General features: G+C 33.9%; 2 protein-coding genes across 2 annotated transcripts; both read left to right on the top strand.

Moving 5' to 3' along the window:
- The first annotated feature begins 4300 nt into the window (after window positions 1–4300).
- LOC117927995 (cucumisin-like) lies at window positions 4301–7571 on the top strand. Its single transcript, XM_034847738.1, has 9 exons — window positions 4301–4392; window positions 4657–4751; window positions 4842–5085; window positions 5176–5689; window positions 5811–5914; window positions 6044–6262; window positions 6363–6474; window positions 6558–6771; window positions 6939–7571. Exons 1-9 carry the CDS (start codon window positions 4316–4318, stop codon window positions 7457–7459), a joined length of 2100 nt encoding a protein of 699 aa, XP_034703629.1. The 5' UTR covers window positions 4301–4315; the 3' UTR covers window positions 7460–7571.
- A 7059-nt stretch (window positions 7572–14630) lies between these two features.
- LOC117929169 (cucumisin-like) lies at window positions 14631–18523 on the top strand. Its single transcript, XM_034849398.1, has 9 exons — window positions 14631–14719; window positions 15415–15506; window positions 15580–15823; window positions 15967–16480; window positions 16640–16743; window positions 16901–17119; window positions 17226–17337; window positions 17425–17638; window positions 17909–18523. The coding sequence occupies exons 1-9, from the start codon at window positions 14646–14648 to the stop codon at window positions 18430–18432; spliced, it is 2097 nt and encodes a 698-aa protein (XP_034705289.1). The 5' UTR covers window positions 14631–14645; the 3' UTR covers window positions 18433–18523.
- The last annotated feature ends 785 nt before the right edge of the window (window positions 18524–19308 follow it).

The raw sequence follows: 19308 nt of genomic DNA, 5'->3' as shown, positions 1-19308 counted from the left end.
TGATGGAAGTGAGTTAAGGACAAACTGTACCAAGAAGGACTCATCCATACCCATGCCTAGTGCCTTAAGCTTTGCAGCCTTTTCAGTCATGTTTAAAATATGTTGCCGAATACCTTTCTGATCATCATATTTCATGGTGGTCAATTCAGCCATCAATGTGCCTGCAAGGGACTTATCAGTGCGTTTGAAGCGCTTCTCAACAGATTTCAGAAATTCCGAGGCAAACTCGGTTTGAGGGAGAGAGGTCTTGATATTATTGGCAATAGTCATTCTCATAAACCATCAGACTGAGTCTGTTGGATCTTGCCCAGGCTTTTGATTGTTCCACTTGCTCCGGAGTATTGTCATCCGTAGCTTCAGGAGGTTTATCCGTTATTAAAGCTAGGTCAAGATCCAATACGCCCAGTGAGAATTGAACCCTTTCATACCATTCAGAAAAGTTCGACCCATCAAAAACAGTCATTCCAGATGCAAGAGAGTGTAATGAAGTGGAAACTGTACAAAATAGAACAATGCTCACAATAAGGCCTCAAGTATAAAATAAATAGCAATGAACTATTGATATCATTAAAATTCTCCTTTGGGTAAATTTTAACATATCCAGTGTTCACTTGGAGGGAGCTTAAAACACTTTACTATTTTGTGTCATTTATATGTTACTTTGGGTATCCATTTTACCTTTCTAAGCAACACAAAATAAAAACATTAATTAATAATTAGCAGAAATTGACTCTCCTTTGGGTTAGTCTCATTCTCCTAATTATAAAGAGAATTATTAAGAATTTTAAAAGTCTCCCTTTATTCTTTTATGCAATTCAATAAATACAAGACTCACTAATTTAGGTTACTCTGGCAACTATCTAAATTAGTTAACCTTACATTTATAAATTGTCATTTGGATAAAATTTCACAAGATGAAATTAATTCTTTTATTTGAGTTAAAAAAAAATCAAGGAAATAGTATCTTTAATAATCATCTCATTCCACCTGGACGGGAATCCCTCATTCCACTTGGACGGGAATCCGGCACCCTTGTCGCCGGATGGGAGAGGGGGACGCTTCAATTTCCCCGGGCAGACATGTCTGGATCCTTCAGTAACACCTATCTGGAGTGCGCGCTTAACTTGTCCGCGATCCTCACACTTAGCTCCTGGGGTTTGAACCACCAAACCTCCAGGCTTTCCTTGCTTTCCGCCTAGGCTCTCAAGGGTGCAAGGTCTACCCATAAGGCCTAATTCTCCAGGTCTGAATCAAGTGGCTAAGGGGCTGACAAACCAAACGACCAGCAATGGCGCTTGAAATGGCGCCTGAAAATGGCCAGCAATGGTGCCTGAAAACGGCCAGCAATGGCGCCTGAAAATGGCCAACAATGGTACCTAAAAACGGCCACCGGACTGACGCCAAACCAGCGCCCCTCACCGGCATTGATCCAGTCAGCGTTGCAAGGAAAAATAAAAATCTTCCTTCTATGCGTTGAGACTGGTCTTTACTTTGTTTAATTAATTTTTTTTTATTCATTTTAGTGAGACGAATTAATCAAAGATAAATCTTAAAATTTAATCTTTATAACATAATGATTCTGAATACTTAAATTCAACCTTGCTCTGATACCAATTGTTGAGATTTAATACGGAAATTAACACACAATAGTCCAGATCATTGAATTCAAACTCATCTCTGATAATAAAATAATAAAAACATTAATTAAAAAATATATTACATACCGTTTGAAGAACACGCAACCATGAGAGATTTCCCTTCAGTTTATAGATCTTAAATCCTTGATCTCTTCTTCTCCTTATCAAACCTTAATACACAGAATTGTTTTCTGAAATTTATGGAAGAGAGCACACACCGCACATGAAGGGGTTTCTGTATATATATCTTATTGATAAGAGAAGAAGGCCAAGAATACACGTTCAAAAACCGTTATAAACGTGTTATTCGAATAACTGTTTTTATTCTAAATAATAATATTATAATTATTATAATTTACCCACTCCATCAAGGGTAAATATCTTTATGACAGTTTAAAGATATTGGGTATTCTTTTAATTGGCTAAATACTAGGTTAGTGGTCCACCCACTTAATTTTAATGTGGAAATAACAATAACACCTCATATCCCTCCATAAGTGTGATTGGGAACAATCATCTCTCTTATCATAGTACTTTTCTAGCAATTTACTCATACTACAATGTGGTTTAAAATTCATCACAAGAGTTTGTATATGAGATGAACTACTTGGCTATTTAATATTTTTAGTTTCTAAAAGAACAATTAACACCTCATTCACCATCATTGTTGTCTTTCCAACTGAAAGTATAATTACCACTATCTCATATGATTTTGGTAGGGATCCTAAACAATCTTGACTTCTACACTTAGTAATTAGGTGATTGCTTGCTAATCTCTATTGTAAATAAAACACTAAAAACTAAAAACATGATCACTCTAGCCAAGAAAAATCGAATATAGAATAAGCATGGTTTTGTAGTATTCCAAGTTGTCATCCTCGGGGATCAATATTTATATGTTTATTTGTTTTTAAATCAAAATGATTAATTATTTGTTAAAGGTAAAAAAATGCCTAATTCAAATAAATTAGAATAAAATATGAACAAAGATTTCTTCAATAAACATATTTAAATTGTAGAATAATTATTGATTTTTAATTTAATTAATCAAGATTGGGGATCCACAATCTAACATCGAGTATAGACCTTTAGGTGAAACTAGTCTTAGAGTAATTAAAATACATGGTCTAATAAGATTAACCTAAGTTTCACACCTTAAGAGTTAATCTATATCATAACTTTTAATATTTTATTCTATTGAATTACCTAATATATCAAAGAATATGAAATTTCAGTTTGAATTTAAAGTTCTTAAATGTTTATCATATTTACCTTAAGAATCAAGAATTACCTTTGATAACTAGGGATCAAGAATTATCAAGAATCCCTAATATCAAGAATTACCTTATGTAGATTTACCAAGAATATTAAAATAAAATGTTAAAATTTAAAGAAATAAACAAATTTGGACACTTACAAAATTTTAAAATATTAAAAAATTATTTTTAAGAACATAAAAATTTCTTCTTCTTCTTCTTCTTCTTCTTCTTCTTCTTCTTCTTCTTCTTCTTCTTCTTCTTCTTCTTCTTCTTCTTCTTCTTCTTCTTCTTCTTCTTCTTCTTGGCTTGCTGATTATTGTTTTGATCAACTTGGTTTTGGTTGAATTTATGTGCTTTGATTTTGTTGGCCTATCTATATTCGGGCTTTGCTAATTATGTTAGGACTATTTTAAATTTGAATTTGGTATGTTTTTAGAATTTATTAAGTTGAATAGTTTTAAATATACTTTCTATTTTATTTCTAAAAATAGATTTTTTTTTTTTTAAATATGAATTCTTATACAGTTTTTTAAATTTGGACATACAAAATTTTAAAATATTTAAAAAACATTTTTAAGAACATATATATATATATATATATTTGGGTTCCATAATCACCGGTTTTTTGTTTTTTTATTTTTTATATCATACTTTATCACATTCATTGTATTGCCTCTATAATTGTCATGTAAAAGCAAGGGAATAATAAACAAGAAACAAAAGTAAATAAAAAGCAATCACAAGAGAACATAAATGTCGACGTGGTGAGGCATTGTACCCATCCACTGTAGTCAAAGAAGTGATTCCTAATTTCATAAAGGACTCACCATTTTAATCAAATTTCGTTTTATATTATGTGCTGATTGCATACAAATATTCTTTATAAAGATAAAATTATTTCTCAATTTCCTTCCTAATAATAATAAAATTCCGTATAAAAAATTAGCTAAATAGGAAAATATCAAAAGCTTTCAAAATATACCATTTTAAAACATCTTCCAAAAAATAATAATTTGTATTTGCAAAAAGATGGTCAAAGCTAGCTTAGAGACGCCTTGTAGTCCTTCTATAAATTAAGGGCCATTCGTTGGCATAAAAGTGCGAGCAATTGGTACAACCCCTGCCAATAGCGAAGGGATATGGCACCTCCACTTTCATGGCTTCTCTTGATCACTCTTACTTGCAGTACCCTGCTTATCAGCTGCAGCACAGCTTCCGAAGAAGATCGAGAGGCAGATGATCCCTCCCTCTTATTGGCCTTGTTGCCATGTCTTTTTATATTTTGTTCTTTCGTTATGTTCATTGAAGAAACTATTATAAATACAGAGAATGTCTTCAAAAGTTTGATGCGTCAAGACTTGGGCTAGAGATCTGAAAGATACTTTTGCCAATTTGTGGTTGCAGGTCTATATCGTGTACATGGGTAATCTTCCAAAGGGCGGTGCTCTCTCCATATCGTCTTTCCACACTAACATGCTGCAAGAAGTCGTCGGCAGGTAGCACCGTTTTCTTCTTCTTCTTTTTTTTTTTTTATTTAATCAAGAGCATTTTTTTATGAAGCACTTCCCAGATTCTTTTACATTGAAATGGCACCCTGAGAAGACAGATCTTTTGTGGTGCTTAATTAGTGGTGTCTGCAAAATTAGGCGTATAGGAGAAAATAGATAATCATGATCCAATATAGAACACATGAAAAACATTAATGCCAAGAACGAAGATGTACCAATGACTTAACTTCTCCAATTGGTTGCATTCCACAGTAGTAGTGCATCCAAATATTTACTCCGCAGCTACAAGAGGAGCTTCAATGGATTTGTTGCGGAATTGACCAAGGAGGAGATGAAGAGACTGTCTGGTGGGTAAATTATATATAATTATTAAGAGATTATTATTAACTGTCCTGTATTTGTTTATCTTTCTGATTGTAACTGCTCCTTGTAATCAGCCATGAAGGGGGTAGTGTCTGTGTTCCCAAATGAAAAGAAGCAACTCCTAACAACAAGGTCATGGGACTTCATGGGCTTCCCCCAGAAAGTTACAAGAAATACTACTGAAAGCGATATTGTTGTTGGAATGCTCGATAGTGGGATCTGGCCTGAGTCTGCAAGTTTTAGCGATGAAGGATTTGGTCCACCACCAAGCAAATGGAAGGGCACTTGTGAAACCTCAACCAATTTCACTTGCAACAAGTAATATTTGTTTTCTATCTTTGTCACCATCCACTGTATATATAGATAGACATCTCTAATTCTGCTTAATTGAAACGGAATCCTATGCAGTAAAATCATTGGAGCTAGATACTACAGAAGTAGTGGTAGTGTACCAGAAGGAGAGTTTGAATCAGCAAGAGATGCTAATGGCCATGGCACACACACTGCATCCACAGCCGCTGGAGGCATAGTTGATGATGCAAGCTTGCTAGGCGTTGCCTCAGGAACAGCTAGAGGAGGGGTTCCCTCTGCCCGCATTGCAGTGTACAAGATATGTTGGTCTGATGGTTGCTTCAGTGCAGATATCCTTGCAGCATTTGATGATGCAATTGCTGATGGAGTTGATATTATCTCTCTCTCTGTTGGAGGATCCTCTCCCAATGATTACTTCCGAGACCCAATTGCTATTGGAGCTTTCCATTCTATGAAGAATGGGATTCTTACATCTAATTCTGCTGGTAATTCAGGTCCTGATCTTGCATCTATTACAAATTTCTCGCCTTGGTCTCTCTCTGTCGCTGCAAGTACCATTGACAGAAAGTTTTTGACCAAGTTGGTGTTGGGTAACAACCAGGTTTATGAGGTGACCAAGCTTTCCTTCTACGACATTTATACATTAAGTTCTGTGATATCATATCTTGAGATTGGACATCACCCTTTATTGTGCTTTCCCAGATAATCTTTAACCTATTTTTTGCATGTAGGATTCAATCTCTCTAAATACTTTTAAGATGAAGGATATGCACCCTATCATTTATGCTGGAGATGCACCAAATAGGGCAGGAGGTTTCACTGGGTCTGAATCCAGGTAAAAAACGAAAAAGACTGAAATCTGTAATAATCTTCATCACAGATCCATTTAATTTAAATTAAAAAATTCAGTATTTTTTGGTATTTGAAGTCTGAAAATGCCCAAAAAATTTATCATGAAATGCAGGCTTTGCACTGATGACTCCTTGGACAAGTCTCTGGTAACTGGAAAAATAGTATTCTGTGATGGGTCTAGTCGTGGACAGGCGGTACTGGCTGCCGGTGCAGCCGGTACTATAATTCCAGATGAAGGCAACGAGGGGAGAACTTTTTCTTTTCCTGTACCTACATCCTGCTTGGACACAAGTGATACAAGCAAAATTCAGCAGTACATGAACTCAGCTAGGTATTTTTCATGTTTTTCAATTTGATAATCGATTCTGGCGGACCAGTGGATAATGTTAAATATATTTTTATTTTCATGCAATCCTTTCTGATATAAACAGCAACGCCACTGCAAAAATAGAGAGGTCCATCGCCGTGAAAGAAGAATCGGCCCCAATTGTAGCTTCATTTTCATCTAGGGGCCCCAACCCAGTTACAACTGACATTCTCAGTGTAATTCAGCAAACTAATTTCCTTAACTTCTTTGCTGTGACCACCCAGTTTCTTCATTGTTGCAACGTCTTGTTTTTATGCAGCCCGACATAACTGCACCGGGAGTTCAAATTCTAGCAGCATGGACAGAAGCTTCACCTTTGACAGATGTACCAGGGGATAAAAGAGTAGCTAAATATAACATAATTTCAGGCACGTCCATGTCTTGCCCACATGCTTCTGGGGCTGCCGCCTACGTCAAATCATTTCATCCAACATGGTCTCCTGCTGCTATCAAGTCTGCTTTAATGACAACTGGTAATCGCTTAATCAACAGTCTAAGGTCATTTTTGAAGCTAAGGTCTGAGATCTAAGAGGAAGAGAAAAAAATGAGAAATCTCTTTCAACTGCCATTGCTTTAAGAATATACTTCATGCTATAACCAAATCTGTAACTAATCTTCATGATTACATTATTGTTTGCAGCTACTCCCATGAATGTTAAAACTAACACCGATCTGGAGTTCGCATACGGGGCGGGTCATCTAAATCCTGTAAAGGCTAGAAATCCTGGTCTAGTGTATGATGCTGGAGCGGCAGATTACATCAAATTTTTGTGTGGACAAGGCTATAGCACTGAGAACTTGCGGCTTATCACGGGAGATGACAGTAGTTGCACAAAAGCCACAAATGGGACCGTTTGGGATTTGAACTATCCTTCTTTTACCCTAACTACTAGGGATGGAAAAACTGTTACGCGCACTTTTGCCAGGACAGTGACCAATGTTGGATCAGCAGTCTCAACTTACAAGGTAAAAGTGACTGCCTCTCCCGGACTCACTGTCAAAGTTGAACCAAGTGTCCTTACATTCAAGTCCCTTGGCCAGAAGAAGACCTTCACCGTCACGGCTACGGCAGCAGGCGATGAACTTAAGCTAACTGGGTCTTTGGTCTGGGATGATGGGGTTTTTCAAGTGAGAAGCCCCATTGTTGCTTTTGCTTTTTGAGTAAAATTTCTTGTTCTCGCAGATCTTCGCCTCTGTCGTGTCTAGCTTTTAATAAATCTCATCAATGTTTATTTATTTTTGTCATATCCTAGAATTGTAATGAAACACAATCATACAGAACATATTATCCATTGTTCGCATGTACTATGGCTTGTGGTACTAAGAAGTTTAGGGCTAAACACACAAAAATAATTACGTAAAAGAGATAAATAAAAGAATATAAGACCAGGGATGTTTGATAAAATTAATAGCTAATATATGAAAAGTGAATAAGAGAGTGACCTTGGCTACGTTGTGGGTTTGATAACATAAATTTTTGTCACTCAACTCTACACTAAATGCTACTTACAAACCCTACAATTTATTTAGTAAAAAAAAAAAAGTTTGATTGACCACTTAAACAATATACCTTTGGTAATTCTTAAATTGGGTTATTTGATTAAAATTTATTTAGTAAAAAAGGTTTGATTGACCACTTAAGAGAATATTCCTTTGGTAATTTTTAAATTGAGTTATTTGATTAAAAGGGTTATTGGAAACCAATTTTGGAAATCTAACACTTCATTCTTTTTTAACCTCATTTTTACAAAAATGTTCTTATTATTTTCTTGTAAAAATAACTCTTTCTTTTAATACATATTGTAAATACTTGAAATAGTCAAGGACATTTATGTCAAAAATAAGTTATTTTTTTTTAATAAAAGTATGGAAATAGTTAAATTCATAAGTATAGAGAGTATTTCATCATTTTTAATCAATTATTTCTTTTGAATTTTTATAATCTACTAAATCATCTCTTCTTTTAAATCAAAATTTTATTATTAGTTCCTTAAAAAATAAATCAAATTCTATTTTATTTGACATATTAAAATTGAATTTTCTTTTAAAATAAAATATTTTATTCTTTATTCTTTAATAATAAAATTGAATTTCTAAATAAACTAAATTTAATTTATTTATAAAAGCTAATTCTTCATTAAAGGGTTATAGAAAAAAAAAATGAAAGATATCATTGCATTTCTTTAAATGGTTTTGACAAAAATAACAGTAAAAATGATCCTAAAGTAAATTAGGAAATGCATCATTTTTATGTACTATGAAGATTTTTTTTCCTTTTTGTTAGAATTTTCTGTTCTAAACTTATTTTCTTATCATGACTATATTACTTAATACTTATTTGATTGTAAGAAAGTTTGGGGAGAAAAATTTGAAAAAGAAAAATAGAAGGAATGAATATAATGAAGAAAATTTGTAAAATTCTTCTCTTATTTAGTTATTTGTAGAAAACTGGAGAAAAAAAGTATTGAGAAATGTATCTTTCCCAAACTTCTAAACTTTTTTTTGCGGAAAATATCAAAGACAATATTTTAACATTTTCCTTATGGTATTTATTCGCCTCTTTTTGTGCATGTAAACATAGGATAATGATTTTTCTTAACATTCTTTTCCTTTTCATAGCATTTTTGAAGAAATGTAAATATTTTTATTAAAAGAAAAAAAATATAATAATGAAATTAATTGATAATCTACTACTTTTATTGTTAATTAATATTTATGAGATATTTTTAGATTATATTTTATTGGTTGGATATAATATGGAATAAGATAAAAGAATGAATAATATATTCAATCTCATGTTTAATTGGTAATGAGATAATTTTAAAAAATACACGGGACTAATTAGTAAAAGGCCTAAAGCCATAAGTGATCAAGGGACCTTTCCTGAGGTTTGTACCAAGTTTCAAATAGAAAGGAAATAGGATCTTTATTTGAATACCTTCTCTTAACTAGTTATCAACACAAGTGTTCTTCACCCAAAAAAATATTCATTTTGAAACAACATCTGTGATTACTACTCAAAAAGTGCTATTTCATAACTTGTAATTAACTCTTATAAACACTTTTGAGTAGTAGTTATCACATTTTAACCCAATTAACATATTAATGACCCTTGTAATCAATTCTAATCAAATTGTGTTAAGTTTTGGTGTTTTGATAGCTTTTTTATCACCAAAGCAATCTGTGATTGAGGAGAGTTCTTTGGAATCCATGGCAAAGCAAAGGAAAGCTCAGAAACATGAAGAACTGAAGCTTTGAAGTCCTTTGCCATAAGCAGATCCGGAATGTAAGGAGTAAAAGATGTCCGGACAAGGCGTCCGGACAGGATGGTGACGGAAGTCAATGATCCGGACAACACATTCGGATAGATATGCTATCGTCCGGGTGTGATGTTCACGAGTGCCGTGTGCTTCTCCCTAAGGGAATCCGGATAGGGGAGCGCGCCACATGTCCTATTTGGGAATCTGGATGGAGTTGATCCGGATAGCCATGCGCACTCCGTGTCATCCGGGAGAGGGGTCCCTACACCTTGCACGCAGACGGTTCCCCTTTGCGGCATAGCTCTTTTCACCTGGGGGAATCCGAATGGAGTTTATCCGGATGGGAAAGGAGGACGTTCCGTTCGCCGACATTTCACATCCGGATATCTCACAGCCGAATAGGAGAGGAGGACGTTTCAACTTCTCCGGTCAGACATATCCGGATCCTCAAACAGCGCTTATCCGGAGAGTTTTTCTCTCAGTATACAGTGCCGCGGTGTTCTCCTGAAGCTTCTTGATATTTTTGACTGACATCTTGAGATATTTTCGACCGACATCTTGAGATATTTTGCTTTAGATATTTGTTGTCTAAATCCCCAAAGTCTCCTTGTAGCCCACCTATCATAGGATTCTTTAGTCTTTAAGTAAGCACAAAGGGGTGAATAACCTCTTATATATAGATCTCGGGAGCTTGTTCTTGGAGACGGATCCTTTGTACAGTTTTGAAAGGAAGTAAAATACAGAGCACTTGCTCTGCTTTTCATATATATTTTTGTTTTCTTGTTCTTTTTCTTTTTAGCCAATCAAACTCTGAGGATTTTTCCTCAGAGGATGAGAGGCTAGGCTCTTCGTCTCTTGGAGTGAAGAAAGCCGGGTAAGTTCCTCATGCAGAAATTGGAAGTTTTGTTGTTTTAGTTTTTAATGAAGAGAAAGCGTGACCTGTTAATGGTTTTTATCTTTTTAGTTAACTTAAAACACCTTTAACTCACCTGGGCCAACACTTGATAAGGCAAGTGATCTTCATCCATTGAGATGCACTTGTTTATCTCTTGCGAGCCTTTGGGAGGTGGTTTGAAGGTAGGATTTTCTAGAATAGCCAACACTTGGGAAGATTTTGGACTCTAAGGAGACATCCATTAGTTATCTCTTGCGAGCTTGTGAAGGGAAATCCAAGGTTAAAGATCACCTTGAATGGCAAATGCTAGGTGAGAGGCACGAGCCATTGCAAGTTGCATCAGTGAGAGGGATTTAGTGTTTGAACCCATTAATGGGAAGCATCTGTACCACACCGGTTAGAGAATTAACTATATGTTAATTCTCTCATGCGAGGAAAAGAAACAAGTGATCGGAACTTTCCTTTTTGTATGAGGAACCTGAATCTAGTGATCTAAACTCCAAGAAACACTTTTCTTTGTAAGTAAAATCAGTTACTATTTTTGGTTAGTTTAAAACCAAACCTTTTTCATTTAAACATCTTTATGTTTTCTTTTAAAGCTAACCTTGAAATGAAAAGACACCAATTTAGCTTTGAATTAATATCAATTGTGAAGTGAAAACCCATCCCAGTGAACGACCCTAGAGCCACTATGCTATGCTATGCTAGCTAAGGCTATCCTAGTACATGGTGTAATAGGTTATAAATTTTGTTGATTACTCCCTGAGGACCACAATTAAGGGACACCAGCTGGACACGAATCAAATGACACTACTGTCAGGGACCATTGAGAGGACATGAATCAGCTGAGACACCAATTGGGAATGAATCAATCTGCATTAGTATAGTGGTAGAAAAAAAATATCATGCTGGGTCTGGACTTTAAACGATTTAGATACGCATATAAACGAACTTTGAGGAAAAAATACCCATTTGAATGGTTCATAGTACATATCATTATATGCATTGAAACTAGGTTATTTTATAATTTATTTTATCCTATATTTAATTAAATATGAGATAAAATAAGCTGTAAGATATATTATCTACTCTCTTTTTATATCTCTTGTACATAAAATATGTTAATCCTAAGTTAAGAAATAAAATATACATACCCATGTATCATAAATCTTTTTATCAAATTTTAATATTTTTTATTACTTATTTTTAAAATAAAAATTTTATTATAAAATTAAATTTGTGATTGAAAAAGAAGAACTAAAAAATATTTATAAAATAATATCAATATATTTATGATTAAATATTATATATATATATATATATATATATATATATATATATATATATATATATATATATATATATTAAATAACAAAATATAAAAATCTTGATTTATAAAGTTTAAATATTTTAATCACAAATATTATTAAATCATAAGAGAAATTTCATATTTTTTAAATAGAAAATATTAGGACACAATATAATTTTTATTTCAAATAGTGAAAAATAATATATATTCTGTTTTATTTTTTTTATTCATTTTATAAACTAAATATAATCATAACATAGCATATCCAATTGATATAATATCTAAAATATCATATATCCCATTGAAAATCATATCATAAAATAATTTCCTATTAAATGAGAGATGACATCTCAATCAAACCTAACATTAGAGCATGATTAAATTATTTTTAATTACACATGCTAAATTGAAGAATGTGATTGAATAAGCTTTTGGAGTTTTGAAACAAAGATTTTCAATCTTGAAAACCAAGGCACCAACTACTTGTTTGGTAACTATTTTTTAAAACAATTCTAAAAAATAGTTTTTAAGAATAGTACAATGTTTTGTAAAACAAAAGTCCATTTGAAAAATTAAAAGGGTTTTTCCTATTTTTAAATATGTTTCAAAAATAATGTTTATATCTATAGCTTTATTTTTAATCATTATATATGTTTGTATTAGTGTTTTTAAAATAGCTCTAGAAAAACAAATCAAAACAATTAAAAATAACTAAAAGATATTATTTTAAAACACTTTATTTTCTGTTTTTGATAATAAAAAATAAAAAACAGTTTCTCATTGTCAAACATATTTTCGAATTTTTTTGTTTTGAAAAATAGAAAATTGTTCTAAAAGATAGTTGTCAAACAGATAATTTTTTATTGTAAAGAAAAATTGTTATTATATATCTAGTAATACATCACTATCTTGAAACACAATCTAATTAGATTTATACGTTCAATTTGTATGACCAAATTATAATAAATTATTTAATAGTTAAATTTGAATATTTTTTTTAGTTATTTTAATTATCAAGGAATTTTTTTTTTTAACTACCGCTCATTGTTCTAATAACAGTAGGAAACAATCCATATAATATTATATCAATTAAATTTTTTGTTAATCAAATATGTTATTCATATAATATTTAAACAAATATTCAAAATATATCATATTATAAATATAGGATTAATTAAATTTATAATATAACCATTTCTACCCTTAAACTACTTCTGTTATCAAACCGTTAAATTAAATTCAATACTTAGATACTTTTAGCATAAGATAATATCAAATACTTCCACTTTTATTAATATAACACTTATAATTAAAGAATTAAGTTTTCAGTTGTGATTTTCATTTTATTACCCTATTACTCAAATATAAAAACTAAAATATATTATTCAAATTAGAAACTATTTTAATTCACTTTTTTTTTTAAAAAAAAAAAATCTAATCTAATTTATAAATCTTCCAAAAACTCATATATACTTCCCAACAGTGGAAAGATTATATACTGATTACTACTTTGAAGTTATTATTATGTATTAGGACTATAATTCCAAGTGCAATGAGAGAGAATTGTGGGGAAGAGTACAAATTTTCTATATATGACACCCAAATGCCAAAAGGACTTTATACAATAATGTCTAACCCTTTTGGCTTGCCCAAATGCTACTGAGGCAGCCGCTTATGTGAGGTCCTTTCATCCCACAAGGTCTCCTAATGATACAAGTATGCTCTTATGACTATTGGTAAATATTGTATCAAAGATAAAATTAATTCACACATTAAGATATACCAGTTTTAATATTCTTTTACCAATTAGGTTTATATCTACGTACCAAACAGAATCAACCAACCATATTATAAATAGCTCTAAAGCATCCTATGTACTCATATTCCTTAAGCATCTTATGTTCAAGTTCCCTTAATGTTTTTTTTTTTTTTTTTTCCTTTTTAAGTTTAGGCCCATAAATGGTTGTATTAACATTTTGTTCAAGTATTAGTTAAAGTCTATCATTTGGGATCAAATTTTTCTAACAGAATTTGTAAATACTCTAGTCTATTTCCCAAAATAATAATAATAATAATAATAAAAAATTGGACTATGTTAGAGGTATGTGTTGGTGTGGTATTTTTATACATGTTGTATAAGTATCTGAATCACATAACGGGGGAAGAAAAGCTGGCTAATGTTGAAGGACGGAAAAGATCGAGCATAGATTCTGCTTCTTAGCCGAATGATGGAATATATCTAGGACGTACACCCATATTGTGTCTGTTTCGAATTACAATTCTTGAGCATATATATACTTATATCACATTGATGTTGCCAAAAGCATTGGAATTCATATAGCTCCAATTATATGAGACAAACTAACGTAACTGCGGGCAGTGATTGTGATTCATTAGAAGCATTAACATATAACAAAAAAAAAAAAAAAAAATCACACCCTTAGCATTAGAGCTAGCCGGCTTTGGACTGTAATATTTGTTGGCGAGGTTAGCAATGATAGTTTGAGAACCCAATGAGAGGGCGCCTTGGGTCAATTTCCTATAAAAGGCAGCTTGCATCAAAATACAAGCACTGTCACCTCAAGATTCTGGGACTATCCCCTTCCAGTGGGCAATATGGCGTCTCCTCTTTCATGGCTTCTCTTGATTAGTCTTGCTTGCACTCTACTTATTAGCTGCAGTGGAGCAACGGACAAAGATCGAAAGGCAGATAATCTCTCCCAAATGTTTCTTCTTCTTTTGATCAACTTATTGTTTTTTGATATAAAAATGTTTGAAGTATTTTAGAGTTCGATGCATGCAAATGGTGCGTGGGATACAATTGTTTTATAATGAAACTGATGGATACTTGGGAATTTGTGGTTGCAGGAGTATATTGTGTACATGGGTGACCTTCCAAAAGATCAAGTGTCGGTGTCATCCCTTCACGCTAACATGCTACAACAAGTCACCGGCAGGTTATAAGCTCTCTTCTTCCTTTTTTTTTTTGGTTCTAAACGAAAGAGGATTTATAATTGCTTCCTCCATAGATTATGATAGCTGACTGGCTAGAAAATTAGGGGCACCACAATGTGAGATGCACTAGAGGCCTTGAAAATTAAAATTAGCTATTAAGAAGTTAAAAAATAAAATAAAAAATTGTTTTAGTTAGGCCTTGATTAATTTTTTAATTAATTGGTTCTTGTTCTGTGAGGAGGATATATCAACGTTACTTCTTAAACTTCTCTTACTTCACTTTTTAATTAAAGCTAAAACTAAAAAATTATCTTAATTAAATTGTTTTTACTATAAGTAATAAAATAAAATAAAAAGTTGCAATTTAAAAGTTTAAGAAAATAGATCTAATGTGAGTTTTTGTATGAATTGGTTCTTTAAGATCTGTATTTTTCCAACCAGACCAAAAATTTAAGCTTGCAAGTATGGCAAGTCACACTTGCACTATAGTACTGTCTATACATAATTTACCATGACTACAGCACGGGGAAAAAAATTTCAGAAAGAAAGTTTAGGGAAAAAAAATGGAACTTTAGATGGAAAAGTACATCATATACACATGGATTATGATCCAAGAAAAGAAAACACACACTGGAAAATCTGCCAAGAATGAAGATCTTTTAGTGGCCTAACTTCTCTAGTGGATTGCATTCAACAGTAGTGCGTCTGAATATCTTCTCCATAGCTACAAGAGGAGCTTCAACGGGTTTGTCGCAAAGTTGACGGAGGAGGAGTCGAAGAAACTGTCCAGTGGGTGAATTATATATTATCTTAAATTGTCCTATATTTGTTTGCCAACCTGATTGTAACTTTGTATATCCAGGCATGGACGGGGTTGTGTCTGTGTTCCCAAATGGAAAGAAGAAACTCCTTACGACAAGGTCATGGGACTTCATCGGCTTCCCAGTTGAAGCTAATAGAACAACTACTGAAAGTGACATTATTGTTGGAATGCTGGACACTGGGATCTGGCCTGAGTCTGCTAGTTTCAGTGATGAAGGGTATGGCCCACCACCAACCAAATGGAAGGGCACTTGTCAAACCTCATCCAATTTCACTTGCAACAAGTAAATGATTTTTTCTTTTCCTTCCTTTTTTTTTTTTTTTTTTTTTTGTCTTTTCTATTCCCTTTTTTTTTTCTTCACTGATGAGATATGTAGAGACCCCACTGCTGCATGCCTAACAAAAAATTAAATTTAATGCTATGCAGTAAAATTATTGGAGCTAGATACTACCGGAGTGATGGAAAAGTACCTCGAAGGGATTTTCCATCACCAAGAGATTCAGAAGGCCATGGATCACACACTGCATCCACAGCAGCTGGAAACTTAGTTGGTGGGGCAAGCTTACTGGGCATTGGCACAGGAACAGCTCGAGGAGGGGCTCCTTCAGCCCGCATTTCAGTGTATAAGATATGTTGGGCAGATGGTTGTTATGACGCTGATATCCTGGCAGCATTTGATGATGCAATCGCCGATGGAGTTGATGTAATCTCTCTTTCTGTTGGGGGATTCTCTCCATTGGATTACTTTGAAGACTCAATTGCAATTGGAGCTTTCCATTCCATGAAGAGTGGGATACTCACATCTAATTCTGCTGGTAATTCGGGCCCAGATGTTGCTTCCATTACAAATTTCTCGCCTTGGTCTCTGTCAGTTGCTGCTAGCGTCATTGACAGAAAGTTTGTGACCCCCCTGCATTTGGGAAACAACCAGACTTATCTGGTGAGCAAATTTCTCATCGTATATGCATTTTTATCATCAACTTTTGTGAATATAATTGTCCACAATATCTACTGAAGGGATCTCATATCTGAGATAGGCATTGACCATAATTGTCTTTTCCCAAATTATCTTAACCTTATGTTTAATTACATATTGTAGGGAGTACTCTCTTTAAATACTTTCGAAATGATTGATATGGTTCCTCTCATTTATGGTGGAGATGCGCCAAACACGTCAGCAGGTTATGATGGATCTTCTTCCAGGTGAAGATGTGAAATCTGTAATTATATTCATTAAAGTTTATAGAAGTTGTTTTCAAGCTCTAATTTCATTTTAAGTAGTCTGTACATTTCAATGAAGATTCAGTAAGGTACGTATAATATTTGAAGAATGGAAAAACTTATCATGAAATGCATGCAGGTACTGCTACGAGGACTCCTTGGACAAGTCTCTGGTAACTGGTAAAATTGTACTCTGTGATGAGTTGAGTCTTGGGTTCGGAGCATTGAGTGCTGGAGCAGTAGGTACTGTAATGCCACATGAAGGCAATACGGAATATTCCTTCAATTTCCCCATAGCTGCATCCTGCTTGGACTCCGTCTATACTAGCAATGTTCATGAGTACATAAACTCAACTAGGTACTTTTCATGTTCATATTTTCCAATTTGATTATCGTTCTTGGTGAGCCTATGGACAACGATTAGATCACACTAAATTTTCTTGTACTTCCTCCTTTGTTAACAGCACACCAACCGCAAATATACAGAAGACCACCGAGGCCAAAAATGAATTGGCACCATTTGTAGTTTCGTTTTCGTCGAGGGGCCCAAACCCTATTACCCGTGACATTCTCAGTGTAACTCAGCTATTCAATTCCCTCCGGATCTTTCCTTTGCGTACCCACTTCTTTCTTAATTAGTTGCAATGTCTTGTAACTGTGCAGCCTGACATCGCCGCGCCAGGAGTTGACATTCTAGCAGCATGGACAGGAGCTTCAAGTTTGACAGGAGTTCCAGGGGATACAAGAGTAGTTCCATACAATATCATTTCAGGGACGTCCATGGCTTGTCCACATGCTTCCGGGGCTGCTGCCTACGTCAAATCATTTCACCCAACATGGTCTCCTTCTGCTATCAAGTCTGCCATAATGACAACTGGTAATGGCTTCATCCATAATCTGAGGGCATTCTTCAAACTAAAGTTTTAACGCAGATTATCGTGTTCCACTACTCAGTGATCACTTGAGCAAAATGAGATTGAACTGCTATGAATTCAGTTTTCTTTATTTGGGAACCTGAAGCTGAGGAGGAAAAGGAGAGAGATCTCTTTCAACTCTTTTTGAAAGTTGCTTTTGCAGACAGCTAAGTTCTAGTATTAATATAACCCATATCTGTAAGTAATGCTCATGTGTCCATTGTTATTGGCAGCTTCTCCCATGAGTGTTGAAACCAACACCGACCTGGAGTTTGCATATGGGGCAGGTCAGTTAAATCCCCTACAGGCTGCAAATCCTGGTTTGGTATATGATGCTGGAGCAGCAGATTACATCAAGTTTTTGTGTGGGCAAGGCTATAACGATACAAAGTTGCAGCTTATCACCGGAGACAACAGCACTTGCTCTGCAGCCACAAATGGAACTGTTTGGGATTTAAACTACCCTTCTTTTGCTGTATCTACTGAGCATGGGGCAGGTGTTATTCGCAGCTTCACTAGAACTGTCACAAACGTCGGATCACCGGTCTCAACTTACAAGGCAATTGTGCTTGGCCCTCCAGAACTCAGTATCCGAGTTGAACCAGGTGTACTTTCATTCAAATCCCTTGGAGAGACGCAAACCTTCACCGTCACTGTTGGTGTGGCAGCACTAAGTAGCCCTGTAATATCAGGTTCTTTGGTGTGGGATGATGGGGTTTACCAAGTGAGAAGCCCCATAGTTGCTTATCTTAATTAGTTCTTGTTTAATTTTAAAAACAATGTGACATGGTGTGGTGTGTTCCGCAATAAAGTCGAAGGCAGTTCTATTCGCCCTACATGAGAATTGCTTTAAGATACATGGAATATGCTCCTTTAGATCGAATTATAAATTGTGAAGGCTCCCACTTCCTAGTTTGAAATAATAATATGGAACCTTTGATGATGATATGATAAACCTATTCCTTATTTTACGTTATATCAATTATTTTATTATATTTGATTTATATCACTTGTTTAAATATGATTTGTAGTGAATATAGGAGTTAAATGAAAGATAATAAGTTGTTCATGATTAGTTCATTTACTTTAAAAATCCATTAAAATTGTAGTGTATTACCTCAATAGTAGGGTGACTAGTCTTAGTTATCGAATTGAAGTTTATCTTAGTATGTGTACTAATATATCTAATTACACATTGATCAAGATCAATGAAGAATCATGAATTATTAATACAACTTTTCTAAATTATTATATATGTTATATTACTTCAATCCAATGTTTTGAAAATCGAATTAGATCAATCAAATCAACTTATTAAACCATCATTTGGTCCATGGTCTAGTTTGATTCATCATTTGGATCAAACAAATTGTTAACTAACATTGAATTGTGTGGTCCAATCGCTAAAGTAGATCATCCGACCAGTTCCATAAGAACTAGGTTTTTTTTTTTTTTTTTTTTTAACTCAAAAATTAAGAGATGAGGTAGGTGTGGAGGATGTAGACGAGGAAGCCTTTCTGACCAGGAGAAGGAAGGTGGTAGGTGTTGAGGTCTCGTATTCCCAATGATCCACGTGGTTGCCAAATGGATGGACGTACGATCTCAACTGTGATTCCTGATTCAGCTGCTCCTG

Source organism: Vitis riparia, chromosome 13 (genome assembly GCF_004353265.1).
Source record: "Vitis riparia cultivar Riparia Gloire de Montpellier isolate 1030 chromosome 13, EGFV_Vit.rip_1.0, whole genome shotgun sequence".
Classification (NCBI taxonomy): domain Eukaryota; kingdom Viridiplantae; phylum Streptophyta; class Magnoliopsida; order Vitales; family Vitaceae; genus Vitis; species Vitis riparia.
This window is presented reverse-complemented; position numbering and strand designations above follow the sequence as displayed.

What these genes read in the sequence shown, in the direction of transcription:
- LOC117927995 (XM_034847738.1), top strand. Translation starts at nt 4,316, where the DNA reads ATGGGTAATCTTCCAAAGGGCGGTGCTCTCTCCATATCGTCTTTCCAC. An exon ending in ACCAATTTCACTTGCAACAA is followed by an intron (nt 5,086 to 5,175) that starts GTAATATTTGTT and finishes AATCCTATGCAG; the next exon opens with TAAAATCATTGGAGCTAGAT. An exon ending in CAGTACATGAACTCAGCTAG is followed by an intron (nt 6,263 to 6,362) that starts GTATTTTTCATG and finishes TGATATAAACAG; the next exon opens with CAACGCCACTGCAAAAATAG.
- LOC117929169 (XM_034849398.1), top strand. Translation starts at nt 14,646, where the DNA reads ATGGGTGACCTTCCAAAAGATCAAGTGTCGGTGTCATCCCTTCACGCT. An exon ending in TATGATGGATCTTCTTCCAG is followed by an intron (nt 16,744 to 16,900) that starts GTGAAGATGTGA and finishes AAATGCATGCAG; the next exon opens with GTACTGCTACGAGGACTCCT. An exon ending in GAGTACATAAACTCAACTAG is followed by an intron (nt 17,120 to 17,225) that starts GTACTTTTCATG and finishes CTTTGTTAACAG; the next exon opens with CACACCAACCGCAAATATAC.